The 19224-nt window shown below is 61.0% G+C and overlaps 1 protein-coding gene across 1 annotated transcript; it reads right to left on the bottom strand.

Moving 5' to 3' along the window:
* Positions 1-5302: 5302 nt before the first annotated feature.
* KCNN1 (potassium calcium-activated channel subfamily N member 1) lies at positions 5303-17998 on the bottom strand. The gene is made up of 9 exons (XM_066205410.1): positions 17911-17998; positions 14894-15337; positions 14710-14805; positions 12453-12871; positions 9098-9239; positions 8219-8329; positions 7225-7352; positions 6020-6089; positions 5303-5578 (listed from the first exon to the last, which is right to left on the bottom strand). The coding sequence occupies exons 2-9, from the start codon at positions 15278-15280 to the stop codon at positions 5303-5305; spliced, it is 1629 nt and encodes a 542-aa protein (XP_066061507.1). The 5' UTR covers positions 15281-15337; positions 17911-17998.
* Between the last annotated feature and the right edge of the window lie 1226 nt (positions 17999-19224).

Raw genomic sequence — 19224 nt, 5'->3', positions numbered from 1 at the left:
AGAACGGGGAGGGGTTAAAAGGGGGGAGGGGAACACCTGGAGCCTCCTCCGGGCACGAAAAGGTTAAAAAAAGGGAAGGGACAGAACCCGAGCCGCCCCCTGGGCACGGAGGGGTTAAAAAAGGGGGCGGGGAACAACCGGAGTCACCACCCCCCCGGGAATGAAAGGGTTAAAAGAAGGGGGGAGGGGCAGAACCGGAGGAATTTTTGGGGTGCGGGGGGAGGGGAGGGGGAAATTGGGGGTGACCAAAGGGGGAATCGGGGACAGGAGGGTCCCCAAGGGGGGGCGTGGCAGCTCCAGGTGTGTCCCCTCCCCCAAAACCAAGGGGTGGAGCCAAGGTGGGCGTGGAGAAACACAACACCCCTCCCCTCCCTCCCCCCCAAAAAAAATTTGGAGAATCCCACCCCACCCCCCCACCCCCCCCAAAAAAATAAATCCTTGGAGAATAGAACAGAAAATCTTGGAGATGCCACAAAAAACCTTGGAAAACCTCCCCCAAAAGAACTTGGAGACCGCCCCAAAAAATGCGGAGACCGCGGGGTTGGCCCTGGTTGTCCCCAGTTGTCCCGATTGTCCTCAGTTGTCCCCCATTGTCCCCCTTTGTCCCCAGTTGTCCCCGACTGTCCCATTTGTGGTGGACCCGTGCGGGCTCAGGTGGCACCTGAGGGTGACTCGATGGGATCCGGGCCTGGAGGTGCCACAGGGACAGGGATGGGGACAACAGGGACAGGGACAGGGGACAGGGATGGGACAGGGAGGGGACAGTGACACAGGGACAGGGGACTGGGATGGGACAGGGACACAGGGACAGGGGACAGGGACAGGAACAGGGATGGGACAGGGACAGGGATGGGACAGAGTTTCTGCAGCCCGGATCAGGATGGATCCAACCAGGAATGATCCAACCAGGATCGGGATGGATCCAGCCGGGATCAGGAACGTTGAGATGGATCCAGACGGGATCGGGAATGTCGGGGTGGATCCCGCTGGGATTGGGAATGTCGGGATGGATCCCGCCGGGATTGGGAATGTCGGAGTGGATCCCGCTGGGATCGGGGTGGATCCCGCTGGGAATGAACGAGGTGGGATCGGGAATGATCCAGCCGGGATTGGGATGGATCCAGCTGGGATCGGAAACATCGGGAATGATCCTGCCGGGATGGATCCTGCTGGGAATCCCACCGGGATGGATCCCACCGGCATCGGGATGGAGCGTCTGGACACGGTGACACTTTTAGGGACACTTTTGAGGACACAATGCCTGGCCGTGGGGACAATTTTGGGGACACAGCACCTGGCCATGATGACATTTTTGGGGACGCTTTTGGGGACAATTTTGGGGACTCTTTTGGGGACACAGCTCCTGGTCCTGGGGACAGTTTTGGGGACACAGCTCCTGGCCACGATGACACCTTAGGGGACAATTTTGGGGACACTTTTGGGCACACGGCGCTGTCCCCCGCCTTGTCCCTCTCCCTGGCCGGTCGCAGAGTCCCCCGCGTTGTCACCAGCTCGTCCTGGAAGGTGACACGCCTGGCCCGGCGCGGCGGCGACGTCGCGACACGAGGGGCAGCGCTGAGGTGGCGTTGTCGCCTCGCCGAGGGACAGGGCGGGCACCCGGCGGGGATGTCGCCGCTCCTGGCGACAGCGCCACCCGCGGGGGGCTCCTGGCGCTCCAAGGCCACCCCTGGAGGGGACACAGAGACCGCGGTGTCGCCGTGCCTCAGTTTCCCCTCCGGCAGCCAGCCCTCCTTGGTGACACCGCGAGGTCACCGCGTCCCTCGGGGTGTCACCCCCGGGTCCCTCAGGGTGTCACCCTCATGTCCCTCGGGATGTCACCACCGTGTCCCTCGGGGTGCCACCCCCCTGTCCCTCACGCTGTCACCTCCCATCCCCACCCCGACCTCCCAGTTTGCACTGGGATGAGTGGGCAGCACCCACTGGTGACCCTCAGTGTCCCCTCCTGTCCGCGTACCACCCCTTGGGGACAGTGGCCGCTGTCCTGTCCCCGCCACCGCCGTTACCTGCGCGTCGCATGGGGAGGGGACAAACGCGACCCCCAGCCCCGGGCACAGCGCGATGTCGCCTGGCTGCTCCGCAGTGCCACCAGCAGTGCCACCAGCAGTGCCACCGGTGCCACCAGGCAGCGCCACCACCGCCCGGCACCGCGCGTTAATCATTGACAGCCTCGCGCCACCCCCCGATTGTCGCGCGGGGCCACCGCGGGGCCACCAAACCCTCCCTGGAGTGTCCCCAACCCTCCTGGGGACCCCAAAAAAGGGTCTGGGGGCCGCCCCCAAAATTCCCCGGCCCACCCCACCCCGCGGGGTTTGGTCACCTCCGTGAAGTTCCCGGGGGAAAAGAAACAAAAATCCTTCAAAATGCCCCAAAATTCCCCCAAAACCGCCCTAAAGTTCCCCCCAAACCGCCCTAAACTCCTCCAAATCCCCCCTTCACTGCCCCAGCCTCCCCCAAAACCCCCAAAAAATCCCCCAAATCCCCCCAAATCCCCCCAAACCCCCCAAACCCCCCAGGCCAAGCAGAGAGCAACGCGTTCAGTTCAGGCTCCTTTAATTCGCACCTCAGCCCCTCCAAAATCCCCTCAAAATCCCCCAAAACCCCCTGAACTCCCCCAAAACTTCCCCAAAACCGCCCTAGACTCCTCCAAATCCCCCCCAAATTCCCCCAAAAAATCCCCCAAACTCCCCCCAGGCCAAACAGAGAGCAACGCGTTCAGTTCAGGCTCCTTTAATTCGCACCTCAGCCCCCCAAAATCCCCCCAAACCGCCCCAAACCCCCCAAACCGACCCAAACCACCCCAAAACCCCCCCAAAACCGTCCCCAAAGCCCCTAAATTACCCCACAACCACCCTAAACTCGCCCCAAACCGCCCTAAATTTCCCCCCAACCACCCCCAAAACCCCCCCGTAAACTCCCCCAAACCCACCCGAAACTCCTCCAAATCCCCCCAAATCATCCCCCCCCCCGAACCGCCCCAAACGCCCCCCCAAAACCACCCTAAAACCCCCCCAAAACCCCCAAAAATCCCCCTAAAACCGAGCAGAGAGCGACACGTTCAGTTCAGGCTCCTTTAATTCGCGCCTCAGCCCCCCCAAAGCCCCCCAAAACCCCCCAAAACCCCCCCAAAACCCCCCAAACCTCCCCCCCAGAGCGCGGGGGAGCAGAATCAGACCCGGGGGGGGGGTCCCAGAGCTGTGGGGGAGGGGTCCTGACCCCCCCGAGGGGGGGTGGGGGATGGGCTCAGTATTGCATCCAGGGGCGCCCCCCCGCCCCCCAAAAACAAATCCCACACACCCCAAACCCCACCCCCCCAGACTTCCCAGGCGGGGGAAACTGAGGCACAGAGAGGTGACGGTGACATCGCCAAGGTCACTTTGGGGGCGGAGCCAAGGGATGGAGACCACCCCCCTCCCCCCCAAAAATAAAATTAAATAAACCCCCCTAAACATTTTGGGGGGTCACCAAAAGCCCTCCCCCTCTCTCCCCCCCCCCGTCCCCCCAAATTTGAGACGCCCTCCCCCCAAAAAAAAGTCGCTCGGGGGCTCCGGGTTTGTCCCCTCTGTCCCTTGTCCCCGCCCCTGCCACCCCCTCCCCAAAATAAACCGATCCCCGAGGCTCCCGCTGTTTTTGGGGGGGGCCCGGGGGGGGATTTTGGGGGTCCCGGGGAGGGATTTCGGGGGGATTTTGGGGGGGTCCAGCACAGTGAACGCAGGAAGTTTATACAGAGCTTTCCAGAACAAAGCTACTGGGAACGGCCACACGATGGCCAGACATTAACGGGGCCCCCGGGACCCCCGAACCCCAAAACCGCGGCCATGGGGGTGTGGGGACCCCGAGGGGTCACTGACCCCCCTCCCCGAACCCCAAAACTGCGGCCATGGGGGTGTGGGGACCCCGAGGGGTCACTGACCCCCCCCGAACCCCAAAACTGCGGTGACAGGGTGTGGGGACCCCGAGGGGTCACTGACCCCCCTCCGAACCCCAAAACTGCGGCCATGGGGTGGGGGGGAGGGTCTGTGACACCCCCAAACCGCCCTCACAGGGGTGGGGGGGGCACAAAGGGGACTGTGACACCCCCGCACCCCAAAACCGGCCATGGGGGCGGGGCCTGGGGGTGTCCCCAAGCTCCCCCCCCCTTCATTCCCACAGCCCAAAGCGGTTTGGGGGTGACAGAGGGGACATGGGGGTGTCCCCAGGGCCCCCCCACCCCATAATTCAGTCCAAAGGGGTGAGGGGGGGGACAGAAAGTGACATTGGGGTGTCCCCACGTCCCCTCAGCAACTCTCTGAGGTGACAAAAAGCGACACCACGACCCCCTCACCCCAATTTCCACAGTCCAGAGGGGTGAGAGGTGACAGCAGGTGACACGGGGGTGTCCCCTGGGTGTCCCCACCAGCCCCGCACCCCGTTATCCACAGTCCAAAGGGTGAGACGGTCACAGGCGACACGGTGGTGTCCCCACATCCTTCAGCCGCTCTCCGAGGTGACAAAAGGTGACACGGGGGTGCTCCCACGACCCCCCCCAGCCCCAATTTCCACAGTCCAGAGGGGTGAGGGGTGACAGAAGGTGACACGGGGGTGTCCCCACGATCCCTCAGCTGCTATCGGAGGTGACACGTGGTGACACGCGGTGACACGTGGTGACACGGAGGTGTCCCCGCGATCCCTCAGCTGCTATCGGAGGTGACACGTGGTGACACGCGGTGACACGTGGTGACACGGAGGTGTCCCCGCGATCCCTCAGCTGCTATCGGAGGTGACACGTGGTGACACGCGGTGACACACGGTGACACTCCCGCGCTCAGCCGCTGTCGGAGGTGACAGGCGGTGACACGTGGTGACAGAGCGACACTCCCCCCGCTCAGCCGCTGTCAGAGGTGACACGCGGGTGTCCCCACATCCCTCAGCCGCTGTCGGAGGTGACACACGGTGACACACGGTGACACGCGGTGACACGCGCGGTCCCCAGCACCCCTCAGCCGCTGTCGGAGGTGACACGCGGTGACACGCGGTGACACACGGTGACACACGGTGACAGACGGTGATGCGCGGCGACACGCGCGGTCCCCAGCACCCATCAGCCGCTGTCGGAGGTGACACACGGTGACACGCAGTGACACACGGCGACACGCGGCGACACGCGGCGACACGCGCGGTCCCCAGCACCCGTCAGCCGCTGTCGGAGGTGACACACGGTGACACGCGGTGACACACGGTGACACGCAGTGACACGCGGTGACACGCGGCGACACGCGGCGACACGCGCGGTCCCCAGCACCCGTCAGCCGCTGTCGGAGGCGGGCCGCGGGCCGCCGGGGCCGGCGCGGGGCGGGTCCCGGCGGGGCGTGCAGGGCGCGGTGGCGGAGCAGCGGCGCGGGGCGCGGGGCGCGGGCGGCTCCCGGGGCGGCGGGCCCAGGGCCTGGCTGACCAGCGCGGGCAGCGCCAGCAGCCTCAGCCCCAGCGCCTCCAGCTGCCCCTCCAGAGCTCCCAGACGCTTCTCCAGCTCCTCGTGCCGCTCCTGCAGCTCCGACACCATGTCGTACATCACCGTCTGCGTCTGCGGGGCCGGGGGCGGGCCGGTTAGAAAGGGCTGGGGGCCCATCGGAACGGCTCTGACCCCATCAGAAGGGGTTTGTGCCCATTAGAACGGGTCTGACCCCATTAGAAAGGGTCTGACCCCATCAGAAGGGGTCTGACCCCATTAGAACAGGTGTGACCCCATCAGAAGTGGTTTGACCCCATTGGAAGTGGTCTGACCCCATCAGAAGGGGTCTGACCCCATTAGAATGGGTCTGACCCCATCAGAAGGGGTGTGACCGCATTAGAACAGGTGTGACCCCAATAGAAGTGGTCTGACCCCATTAGAACGGGTCTGACCCCATCAGAAGTGGTCTGACCCCATTAGAACGGGTCTGACCCCATTAGAACGGGTCTGACCCCATCAGAAGGGGTGTGACCCCATAAACACGGTTTGTGGGGTCTCAGGGGTCGGGCTCACCTTGGCCAGGTCCACCAAGGTGTTGGCCTGGTCGTTGAGTTTGCGCTGCTCCATCTTCACGCTCCTCAGCCTGCGGGGACACCAGAGGGCTTGGGGACACTCCCGGGAGCGTTGTCACCCCCCTCAGTGAGCGCTGCCACCCCCCCCAACCCCGAACCCCCAAACCCCGCCCATGCAGCCCCAAACGCCCCAAAAGGTGCAGCCCCTCCCGGCCAGCGCAGCCCCCGCACCCCGGACCCGCAGTCCCGGCGAGGTCTGACCCCGAACCCGCAGTCCCGGCGATGTTTGGGGTGTCCCCCCCACCCCAAAATTCGGCACGGGGCCCATGCAAAGCTCCGGGGAGGGGCTGGGTTGGGGGGCGGGGGACACTTACTTCTGAGCTCTGCGGGGACGGGGCGGAACAGAGACAGAACAAAGGGTTAATTCCGCGGGGACGGCGGAGCGGAGTCACCGCCCCCATCCCGCAGCGACCCCAAAAACCGCCCCACAGGCAGCCCGCCCCCCGGGAAGAGCCCCCAGCCCACCCCAGAGATGGCCCGGGGACCCCCCAGGGGGGAGGGACGCGGTGACGGTCACATCCCATGGGCTGGGACACCGACAGGGACGGGGATGGGGACAGGGACAGGGATGGGGACAGGGGATAGGGACAGGGACAGGGATGGGGACAGGAGAGGGGACAGGGACGGGGACAGGGGACAGGATATAAGGATAGAACAGGATGAGGACATTGGGGTGGGGACGATGAATGGAGGACAAGGACAGGGGACAAGGTCAAGGAACAAGAAGGGGATAGAGGACAAGGACGGGGAGCGGGACAGTGGGAATGGGGGACGGGACAAGGAGTGGGGACAAGAACAGGGGACAAAGGACAGGAGACGAGAATGGGATAGAGGACAAGGACAGGGGACAAGGACGAGGGCCAAGGACAGGAGACAAGAATGGGGACAAGAATGGGGACAAGGACAGGGGACAAGAATGGGGACAAGAATGGGGACAAGAACAAGGGACAAGAATGGGGACAGGAATGGGATAGAGGACAAGGACAAGAGACAAGAACAGGACAGGGGACAATGGGGACAAGGACAGAGTACACAAGGGTGACAAAGGCCACCCCGTCCCCCAGCCCGGGAGGGGACAGCACGCACCGTGGGGACAGCGGTGGCCGCGGGGCGGCCGTAAGAAGCAGGAAAAGCGGTGGCACTTACTGATGGATGGCTTGGAGGAACTTACGCTGGTGGGTCCGAACTTTGGCGTGGTCAATCTTCTTCACCAGCTTGGTGTGTTTGTAGATGAGCCACGTTTCCCTGAGCACGTTGGCAGCGGCGTTCTTCACCTGGAGAATCCCGGGAAACACCATCGGAATCGGCTTTTTCCCATTTTCTCCCCATTTTTTTTCCCCATCTTTTTCCCATTTACTTTCCATTTTTCCACTTTTCCCCCCATTTTTTTCCCATCTTTTGCCCATTTACTTTCCATTTTTTCCACTTTTTCCCCATTTCCCCCCCCCCCGGATTTTATGAGGTTTTTTTCCAGTTTTAATCAAGTTTCTCCTGGTTTTAATGAAATTTTTTCCCGGTTTTAATGGGGTTTTTCCCGGTTTTAATGCAGTTCTCCCATTTTGAATGGGGGTTTTTCCCCTTTTTCTTTTTCCCTCAATTTTAATGGGGTTTTCCCGGTTTTGGGGGTTTTCCCTGTTTTAATGGGGTTTTCCCCAGTTTTAATGAGGTTTTCTCCCAGTTTTGGGGGGGTTTATCCTAGTTTTAATGGTTTTTTTTTTCCCAGTTTTAACGGGTTGTAATGAGCTTTTTTTCCAATTTTAATGGGATTTCTCCCACTTTTGGGGGATAATTTAACAAGGTTTTTCCCTGTTTTAATGCTGTTTTTCCCTGTTTTAATGAGGTTTTCCCCAATTTTAATGGGGTTTCCCCCAGTTTTAATGGGGTTTCCCCCAGTTTTAATGGGGTTTTTTCCCAGTTTTAATGGCGTTTTTCCCAGTATTAATGGGTTTCAGTGGGATTTTTTCCGGTTTCAATGGGGAATTCCCAATTTTAATGGTGTTTTCCCCAGTTTTAATGGGCGGTGGTTTTTTTCCCAATTACAATGGGGTTTTAATGGCATTTTCCCAAATTTTAATGCGGTTTTTTTTCCAGTTTTAATGGGATTTTCCAGGGTTTTTTGGGATAACCCAGGAGGTCTCACCCGCTTGGTGAGCTGCGTGTCCATCATGAAGTTGTGGACGTGTTTCTCGGCTTTGGTCAGCTCCAGCTTCCTGGCCACCACGGCCACCACCAGGGCGGTGCAGCCGGCGCCCTGCGGGGACAGCGGGGACAGCTTGGGGACAGCTTGGGGACAGCTGGGGTTCCATTCTTTAATTCGCATTTTTGATTAATTTGGATTTAAAAAACCCAAAAAAAACCCAGGCAGGAGTCCGTGGGGGGTGCTAAAATCCAGGGGTGCAAATGCCAGCCCCGCCAAATGGAGGGATCTGGGGACAGTGGCCGTGTCCCCACCCCGGTGTCCCCACACCAATGTCCCCACCCCGATTCCCCCACACCAATGTCCCCTCAGCAGTGCCCATACCTCAATGTCCCCACTCTGGTGTCTCCACACCGATGTCCCCTCATCGATGTCCCCATGCCGGTGTCCCCACCCCAATGTCCCCACACCAGTGTCCCCACCCCAGTGTCCTCACCCCAAAGTCACCAGCCCGATGTCCCCACACCGGTGTCCTCGTGCTGGTGCCCCCTCAGCAATGTCCCCACATCGATGTCTCCACCCCAATGTCCCCACACTGCTGTCCCTGTGCCAATGTCCCCCACACCGGTGTGTCCCCCTCCCCGATGACCCCACTCCGATGTCCCCACTCCGATGTCCCCATGCCGGTGTCCCTGTGTCAATGTCCCCACACCAGTGTCCCCACCCTGGTGTCTCCACCCCAATGTCCCCACACTGCTGTCCCTGTGCCAATGTTGCCCACACCGGTGTCCCTCCTCGATGACCCCACCCTGGTGTCCCCACGCCGGTGTCCCTGTGTCAATGTCCCCAGCCCGGTGTCCCCAGCCCGGTGTCCCCACGGACCATGATGCCGGTGAGCAGGCACACGCCCTTGCCGCAGTAGGTGTGTGGCACCATGTCCCCGTAGCCGATGGACAGGAAGGTGATGGAGATCAGCCACATGGCCCCCAGAAAGTTGCTGGTCACCTCCTGCTTGTCGTGGTACCTGCGCGGGGCGGTGGCACCTCTGTCACCCGTGTCACCCGTGTCACCACATCGTTGAATTCCCTCCCCCTTTTTTGTGCCCATCGCGGTGGATTTGGGGCGTTGTCCCCAAGATGGAGTTGGGGACACCATGGGGACATCCCATGGCCGGGCTGTGTCCCATTAGGAATGGCATTGGGGACAGGCAGGGGGGTGGCACTGCTGTCCCCAAAAGCTCAGGACACCGATGTCACCACAGTCAATCCCCTTCATTGTGGTGGATCTGGGGAGTTGTCCCCAAGATGGAGTTGGGGACACCATGGGGACGTCCCACAGCCGGGCTGTGTCCCCACAGGACAATGAGGGGACAGGCACGGAGGTGGCACTGCTGTCCCCACTAACACAGGACACCGATGTCACCTCAGTCATTGAATCCCTCCCACCCTTCATGGGTGCCACCACGGATTTAGGGCATTGTCCCCAGGATGGAACTGGGGACATCCCGTGGCCAGGCTGTGTCCCATCGGGAATGGGGCTGGGGGACAATGAGGGGACAGGCATGGAGGTGGCACTGCTGTCCCCAAAGTGCAGGACACCGATGTCACCGCGGTCATTGAATCCCCCCCATCGTGGTGGATTCGGGGCTTTGTCCCCAGCCCAGAACTGGGGACACCATGGGGACACCCACGGCCGGGCTGTGTCCCCCTGGGACAATGAGGGGACAGACACAGAGGTGCCATCACTGTCCCCAAAAGCACAGGACACCGATGTCACCGTGCACCCCCAAAGGCCCCCGTGGGTGACACCAGGAGGACACTGGGGGACACTGTGAGATTCCCATGTCACAAACGCGGCGGTGCCACCACCCCTCTGTCCCCGAGGGTGGGGACAAACCCGGCCGGGGGACACAGAGCAGCGGCCAAGCTGGGCAGGGGACAGGGACATGCGGGGAAATGGGAAAAGGGGAAATAGGAAAAGGGGAAAGAAAATGGGATTGGGACAAGGGGAAATGGGATTGGGAAAGGGAAATGGGGTGGGAAAGGGGAAATGGGATTGGGACAAGGGGGAAAAGAGACTGGAAAGAGGGAAATGGGACTGGGACAAAGGGAAATGGGATTGGGAAAGGGAAATGGGATTAGGAAAGGGAAAACGGAGTCAGAAAAAGGGGAAATGGGATGGGGAAAGGGAAATGGTTTGGGAAAAGGGACAAGGGGACACAGGAACAAGTCAGGACGGGGGCTGTGGGATCAAAAGCGTCAGGAATTTAGGATTGCTGCTTCCCGGCCCGCTTTGGGCTTGGAACCTCACCCGGCACCGAAGGGACACGGCAGGGACAGGGCGGGGACAGCCCGGGGGGAGCGGGGAGGTGACAGCCGCGGTGACAATCCCCGAGACCCGCATTCCCAAGGAACACCCGGGATTCCCTCCCCACCCCACGGGAACCCAAAACGTGTGGGGACAGGAGGGGAAAAGACCAAAAAACCCCAAAAAACCCCCTTTGGAGACTCCCAGCTCCTCGTGGGGTCTCTGCCCCCCAAAAGCCACCACGGAAGTCGCCAAGCCGTGGGGACACGGGGGACACGGGGGACACGGGGGACACGGGGGACACGGGGAGGGGACAGGAAGCAGCTGCTGAGGTTCCAAGGGGAAAAGGGCTCCCGGCCCCTTTCCGTGTCCCCCTCCCCGCCCTCCCCCCGCCCGCAGCTAATCCTAAATTCTGGGGGATTCTGGGGGGGGAGCAGAAGCCTGGGGGGGCGAGGGACGGTCCCCGAGGTCACTCAGGACGGTCCCTGCGGTCACTCACAGTTTGTCCCTGCAAGCAGCAGAGCGGGCAGGGAGGGAAAACAACAGCGGTTAATGCGCGACCCCCGCGCGGGCCGGGGGGGCTCGGGGCCAGCAGGGGCGGGGACACGGCGGGGACATCCCAGGGACATCTCGGGCACCCTCGGGGACATCCCGGGAACCCCTCGGGGACATCCCGGGAACCCCTCGGGGACATCCCAGGGACATCCCGGGCAGCCTCGGGGACATCCCGGAAGCCCCTCGGGGACATCCTGGGTACCCTTGGGGACATCCCGGGGACATCCCGGGCACCCTCGGGGACATCCCGGGCAGCCTCGGGGACATCCCGTGTTCCCCGGGGAGCAGCTGAGGAGCGCGGGCACGTCCCGGAGGGTCCCCTCGGTGGGAATGTCACAGCCTCGGACCCCTCCGTGGGACCCCAAATCTTTGGTCCCCTCTGTGGGACCCCCAGTTTTGGTCCCCTTGGCACCTCCAGCACTTCTGTCCCCTCTGCGACACCCCCAGGCCTTCTGACCCCTCTGTGGGGCCCCCAATCTTTGATCCCCTCTGTGACACCCCCAACTCCTCAGACCCCTCTGTGGGACCCCCAGTCTTTGGTCCCCACTGTAGGACCCCAATCTTTGATCCCTTGGCAGCTCCAGCTCTTTGGACCCCTCTGCGAGACCCCCAATTTCTTCTCCCCTCTTTGAGACCCCCAATCCTCGTCCCCTCTGTGTGACAGCACCTGCTACCTCCTCAGACCCCACTGCGGGACCCCAAATCTTTGGTCCCATCCGTGGGACCCCCAGCTCCTCAGACCCTCCTCTGGGACCCCAAATCTTTGTCCCCTCCGTGTGACAGCGCCCGCTGCCTCGCCAGACCCCTCATTGTGACCCCAAATCTCTTCTCTCCTCTTTGTGACCCCAAATATTTGGTCCCCTCTGTGAGACCCCCAGCTCCTCAGGCTCTTCTGTGGGACCCCAAACCTTTGGTCCCCTTGGCACATCCAGCTCTTCTGTCCCCTCTGGGAGACCCCAAGCTCCCCAGACCCCTCTTCGGGACCCCAAATCTTTGATCCCCTCAGCACTTCCACCTCCTCAGACCCCTCTTTGTGCCCCCCAATCTCTGGTCCCCTCTGTGAGACCCCCAGCTCCCCAGACCCCTCTTGGTGACCCCAAATCTTCATCCCCTCCATGTGACAGTGCCTGCTGCCTCCACAGACCCCTCTTTGTGCCCCCAAATCTTTGGTCTCCTCAACACTTCCACCTCCTCAGACCCCTCTTTGTGCCCCCCAAATCTCTTCTCTTTGTGCCCCCAAATCTTTGGTCTCCTCAACACTTCCACCTCCTCAGACCCCTCTTTGTGCCCCCCAATCTCTGGTCCCCTCTGTGAGACCCCCAGCTCCCCAGACCCCTCTTTGCGCCCCCCAATCTCCGCCCCCTCCGCGTCCCACCTCTCGCAGACGCGCACGGTCCAGGCAGCGATGATCCAGGAGGAGATGCTGAACACCAGCAGCACGGTGCCGGGGCAGATGGTCATCAGGGTCTTCATGACGAAGCGAGTGTTGAAGTTGATCTTGTTGAGGGCGCCGATGCTGCGGGACGAGGCGTCGGTGAAGAGCTTGCTGTGCAGCAGCATGACGCGGCCGATCAGGTAGAGCCGCAGGAACATGGGGATGGACAGGATGACGTCCACGTCGGCGTCGGCCACCGAGGCGGCGTAGGTGAAGGCCAGGCGGGCGGTCCAGGTGAACAGGTACTGCCCGGGGATGGGGTGGATGGCGCACACCACCAGCTCCAGGGAGATGAAGAAGATGCGCTCGTAGGTCATGGCGATGCGCCAGTCGTCCGCGCCGTTGTCCACCATGAACAGCTGCGGCGCGGGGGACACGGGCGGTGGCACATGGTGAGGGGACAGGGTGGTGACACCCCAATGGTGATGCCCCCCACGAGGTGACAGGGTGGTGACAACCACGGTGAGGTGACAGGATGGTGACACCCCCCACGAGGTGACTGGATGGTGACACCCCCAGTGAGGTGACACAATGGTGACAACCCCAGTGAGGTGACAGGATGGTGACACCCCCAGTGAGGTGACAGGATGGTGACGCCCTGATGGTGACACCCCCAGTGAGGTGACAGGATGGTGACACCCCGATGGCGACACCCCCAGCAAGGTGACAAGATGGTGACACCCCCAGAGAGGTGACAGGATAGTGATGCCCTGATGGTGACGCCCCTAGCAGGGTGACAAGGTGGTGACAAACCCAGAGAGGTGACCGGATGGTGACACCCCTCATGACATGATACACCGGTGACAACCCCCCCACGAGGTGACACAATGGTGACACCCCCAGTGAGGTGACAGGATGGTCACACACAGAGAGGTGACAGGATGGTGACACCCCGATGGTGACACCCCTGGTGGGGTGACAAGATTATGACAACCCCAGAGAGCTGGGGTGACAGGACGGTGACACCCCGATGGTGACACCCCCAGCAAGGTGACAAGATGGTGACACACCCAGAGAGGTGACAGGATGGTGACACACATCAAAAGTTACGATTTGCAAATCCTGATAACTGTAACCAGGACTCCTCAGAAAAATTTGTCATTGAAATATTTTTTGGGGGGCGGGGGTGTTATGGGATTTTTGGGGGGGGTCTGTTATTGTTTTTGTTATTGAAATTTTTGGGGTTTTCTGGGGGTTTTTTTTGGCGGGGAGGTTGTTACTGTATTTGTTATTTAAACTTTGATACTGAAATTTTGGGGGGGTTTTGTGATTGGGTTTTTTGGGGGTTTTTTGTTGGGTTTTTTGGGGGGTTTTTTGTTATTGTTTTTGTTATTTAAGGTTTGTCATTGAAACTTAATTCATTATTTAGGGAATTTTTTTTCAATGTTCTACACCTTTCAGACTCGTTCAGAGAGCGAAGCGGGGGAAAGAAGAAGAAATAATTTCTTTTCAGAACCTGCCCTGACTCCTCCTCACTCTGCTCCTGGACACACAGCAGGACAGAGATCTCTTTGCTTTTAGTCAGTTTTTACCTGGCTGAGGCACAGAAGTTCCCTGGATTGTTTTGGGTATTTTTTCCTTTTTCTTAGGACTGTTTAACCCTGTCCTGGACTGAAAAACCCAGAAAAACACCCGGATTTCACACCCGTGACCCAACAGGGCTCAGGACGGCATTTTCCAGTGATGGAGGAAGTGATAAGAGACTGATAAGAGATTGATAAGAGACTAGGTGAGCTGAGCTATGCCCACAGCAAGGACCTTCTCAATCTTGCCATCTCTCTTCAGAAAGAGAGGTCTTCTTGCTTCATATTGTTCATTTTTTTATGCTTCTGGGCACTTCGTTATAATTTAAGATATTATTTATACATATAATATCATATCATATCATATCATATCATATCATATCATACAATATAACATATGTTATATGTTATAGATTATATGGTTTATATCATAGATTATAGATTGTATTATGTGTATTTATATCTATATTGTATATTATATATTACATTCTATATTTATATTATATATATAATGTTTATATATATATATATATAATAGTTTTTTCCACTTTTTTCTCCAAGGAGATTTTTTTTTTTCACCGGACCGATTTGAGTAGGGCCCGTTTGGATTCGGAACAGAGAGGACCCCCACTGAGATTTTCTCCCCCCCCAAATTCACCCCCCAAGCCCCTCACCTGGATCTCCCTGGCGTGGTACATGACGATGAGCCCCAGCAGGATGAGGGTCGAGAGGCTGATAAGGCATTTCAGGGCGAACGAATACGACGACTCCTGCGAGGAGGAGGAAGAGGAAGGGCGGCACGGAGGAAGAAGCCCCGGAGCCCGGAGCCCCCCACCCCTCAGCGGGCAGCCCCCCAACCTTGGTGTAGACCCCCCAGGAGAGCTCCGTCTCGGTGACCATCACCACGATGCCGAACATGCCGAAGATCAGCGCGTAGTCGCTCAGCCGCTTGCGCTTCTCAAACAGGGCTCGCCGGTGGCCCAGCTTGTAGCCGATGTTCTGGTTCCTCCGCGGTCCCCGGGCCCGCTCCTCCTCCTCCTCCTCCTCCTCCTCCTCCTCCCGCCCCGGTACAACCGGCACCGGCTCCGTTCCACCGGGGTGCGACACCACCACCCGCGGGCCCGGGCTGGGCGGGCAGGGGCGCAGCGGTTGCGTTTCCCCGTCCGGAGGTTGCGGGCTGCGGGCCGAGGAGTTCAGGGGTCCCCGGGGTCGTGTCACCCCCCCATTGTAGCGACAGCTGCTCATGGCTCCGCTGGCGACAGCGCCGGGAGATCCCGCATGGCTCAGCGGCGCGGGGGCGACCTGCGGGACACAGCGGGGGACACACGGTGGGTGGCTGTGGGGACATGATGGGACACGGGGGAGACGCGATGCCGCGCGGGGTCGGCTGGTGCTTCCCGGAGCGGTGGTGGTGGCCTCGACGGCCGTGGGGACGTGTCGTGTCCGTGGGGGACACGTCCTGTCCGTGGGGACAGGCCGTGACCACAGGGACATGTCCTGCCCGTGGGGACGCGTCCCGCCCGTGGGGGACATGTCCTGCCCGCGGGGGACACGCAGTGACCACAGGGACATGTCCTGCCCGTGGGGGACACGTCCTGCCCGTGGGGACACGTCCTGCCCGTGGGGGACACGTCCTGCCCGCGGGGGGACATGTCGTGTCCGTGGAGGGGGACACGCTGTGACCACAGGTCCGTGTCCTGCCCGTGGGGACACGTCGTGCCCGTTAGGGGACACGGACACGTCCCGCCCGAGGGGACACGGACACGTCCTGCCCGAGAGGGGACAGGGACACGTCCTGCCCGCGGGGCCGTGCCCGTGCCCGTGTCCTGCCCACGGAACCGTGTCCCGCCCCCCCCCGCGCTGCGGACCCGCCCGCCAGCACACTGCCACCACCCCCCCCGCCGCTGTCCCCTGTCCCCTCCCCGCAGCCGCGGGACATCTCCGGTGCCTGAGCCGCAGCTGCGCGTCCCCGCCAACGCCGGGCTGCCCAACGCGCCGTGCCCGGGGCTACCGGGGGGGCTCCGGTGCGGTTCTCCCCGGCCGTGCCCGGTACCGCCATGCCCGGTACCGCCGGGGGGGGGTTCCGGTTCGGTTCCCCCCGATCCCGGGATGTCCCCGGTTGTTCCCGGTACCTGCCGTGCCCGGGGCCTGCCGGCCGGGCCGGGTCCCGCCGCCGCCGCAGCCCGAGCCGGTCCCGGGGGCGCGCGGCGGCGGCACCGGAGCGCCGGGGAGGCGTGGCCGGAGGGCGTGGCTTTAGCACATCCGGCCATCTGATTGGTTCGCGCAGCCCCCGCCCTCGCTGACGAGCAGCGCGCCACGCCTTTGGTCACGCCCCCTCTCCGGTTGGACACGCCTCCTCAGCCCGCCCCGCCCCCTTCGGACCCCGCACCGCCCCCCCCAAAATCGCCCCCTCCCCATGGCAGCCCCTCGGGGACCCCCGGGACCCCCTCCCCACACTTCGGCTTCGCTGCGCCCCAAAATCCATCCCCCCGCCATGGCCCCCCGCTCCCCACAGGACAGCCCCCACTCACCGCCCACAAAACACCCTAAAATACCCCCAAAACACACCCCAAACACCCCAAAACACCCCCAAAACACCCTCAGTGCACCCCAAAACACACCCCAAACACCCCAATCACCCCCAAAACACCCCCAGTGCACCCCAAAACACACCCCAAACACCCCAATCACCCCCAAAACACCCCCAGTGCACCCCAAAACACACCCCAAACACCCCAAAACACCCCCAAAATACCCTCACTGCACCCCAAAACACACCCCAAACACCCCAAAACACCCCCAGTGCACCCCAAAACACACCCCAAACACCCCTAAACGTCCCCAAAACACCCTCAGTGCACCCCAAAACACACCCCAAACACCCCAATCACCCCCAAAACACCCCCAGTGCACCCCAAAACACACCCCAAACATCCCAAACACCCCAAAACACCCCCAGTGCACCCCAAAACACACCCCAAACACCCCTAAACGTCCCCAAAACACCATCAGTGCACCCTAAAATACCCCAAAACACCCTCAGTGCACCCCAAAACACACCCCAAACACCCCTAAACGTCCCCAAAACACCCTCAGTGCACCCCAAAACACACCCCAAACACCCCAATCACCCCCAAAACACCCCCAGTGCACCCCAAAACACACCCCAAACATCCCAAACACCCCCAAAACACCCCCAGTGCACCCCAAAACACACCCCAAACACCCCTAAACGTCCCCAAAACACCATCAGTGCACCCTAAAATACCCCAAAACACCCTCAGTGCACCCCAAAACACACCCCAAACACCCCTAAACGTCCCCAAAACACCCTCAGTGCACCCCAAAACACACCCCAAACACCCCAATCACCCCCAAAACACCCCCAGTGCACCCCAAAACACACCCCAAACATCCCAAACACCCCCAAAACACCCCCAGTGCACCCCAAAACACACCCCAAACACCCCTAAACGTCCCCAAAACACCATCAGTGCACCCTAAAATACCCCAAAACACCCTCAGTACTCCCCAAACCAGCCTCAAAACACCCCCAGTGCACCCCAGAATACCCCCAGTACACCACAGAACACCCCCAGCACACCCCAAGGCACCACCAAAACACCCCCTAAACACCCCAAAACGCCTCCAAAACACCCTCAACGCGCCCCAAAACGCTCCCAGTGCGCTCCAAGACACCCTCAGTGCCCACCAGTGCACCCCAAAACACCCTTGAAACACACCAGTACACCCCAAACCACTCCCAAAATACCCCAGAACACCCCCAGTGCACCCCAAAACACCCCGAACACCCCAAAACACCCCAAAGCATCCCCCAAACCCCTCGGTGCCCCCCCTCCCGTGTCCCTCTGTACCTGTTGGGGCTCCCCGGGCCCGGCCGGGGGGGTCCCGGGGCCGTCAGGGGCTGTGGGGCCGGGGCTGGGCGCGGGGGTGGTCCGGGGGTCCGGGGGCCATGGGCTTCCCTCCACGCCTGTCCAGGGAGGGGACACGGGGTGTCAGGGGGTCCCCAAAGCCCCCCGGGGACAGCGCAGGGACCCTCGGAGCTCGGGAGGGTCCTGCCCTGGCAGTGCCACCCACGGGGGTCACCGTGTCCCCGGGAGCAGCGAGGGCTGGGCACGAGGGGCTGTGACCCCAATGTCCCCATTGCACATGGGACTGTGACACCGATGTCCCCTGAAAACGAGGGGCTGTCACACCAGTGTCCCCTTGGCATGAGGGGCTGTGACCCCGATGTCCCCATTGCACAGGGGGCTGTGTCACACCAGTGTCCCCATTGGCACAGGGGGCTGTGTCACACCAGTGTCCCCATTGGCACAGGGGCTGTGTCACACCGATGTCCCCATTGCACATGGGGCTGCATCGCACAAAAATCCCCGTTCCACAAAGGGTTCTGTTGCACCAACAAGCCCGTTGCACGGGGGGCTGCACCACACAAAACCCCCATTGCATGAGGGGCTGCACCACACTAAAACCCCATTGCACAGGAGGTTTCACCACATGGAAACCCCACTGCATGTGGGACTACTGCACCAACAACCCCACGGCACGAGGGGCTGCACCCCACTAAAACCCCATTGCACGGGGGGCCCCATTGCACCAAGAACCCCATTGTGCAAGGAGCTGCACCACAAGAAAACCCCACGGTATGAGGGGCTGCATCACATGAAAACCCTTTTGCACGAGGGGCTGCACCGTACAAAAACCCCATTGCACGGGGTTTTTTGTCACGCTAAAACCCCTTTGCACGGGGGGCCCCATTGCACCAGGAACCCCGTTCCACGAGGGGCTGTGTCACACGAAAACCCCATTACAGGAGGGACTGCCCCACACTAAAACCCTATTGCATGCGGGACCCTATTGCACCAACACCCCTGTTCCACGAGGGGTTGCACCGTACAAAAACCCCATTGCGTGAGTGGCCCTATTGCACCAACAACCCAAACTCACGAGGGGCTGCACCATACAAAAAACCCCACTGCACCGGGGGTTATGTCACGTTAAAACCCCACTGCACACGGGGCTGCACCACACTAAAACCCCACAGCACGAGTGGCCCTATTGCACCAAGGACCCCATTGCACGGGGGGCTGTGTCACACTAAAACCCCATAGCACGAGAGGTTACGTCACACGAAAACCCCATTACATGAGGACCTGCACTACACAAAA

The sequence above is a fragment of the Chamaea fasciata genome, unplaced genomic scaffold (genome assembly GCF_029207755.1).
Source record: "Chamaea fasciata isolate MVZ Bird 193981 ecotype frontalis unplaced genomic scaffold, bChaFas1.0.hap1 SCAF_28, whole genome shotgun sequence".
In the NCBI taxonomy this organism is placed as follows: Eukaryota; Metazoa; Chordata; class Aves; order Passeriformes; family Sylviidae; genus Chamaea; species Chamaea fasciata.
Note: the sequence above shows the minus strand (reverse complement) of the source record. Positions and strands in the feature narration are given on the sequence as shown.

Coding starts and splice junctions, on each gene's coding strand:
- KCNN1 (XM_066205410.1), bottom strand. CDS start 15,280: ATGAGCAGCTGTCGCTACAATGGGGGGGTGACACGACCCCGGGGACCC. Junction 14,806..14,893: donor CCTGGGGGGTCTACACCAAG/GTTGGGGGGCTG, acceptor TCCTCCTCGCAG/GAGTCGTCGTATTCGTTCGC. Junction 7,353..8,218: donor ACACGCAGCTCACCAAGCGG/GTGAGACCTCCT, acceptor GGGATTCTCCAG/GTGAAGAACGCCGCTGCCAA.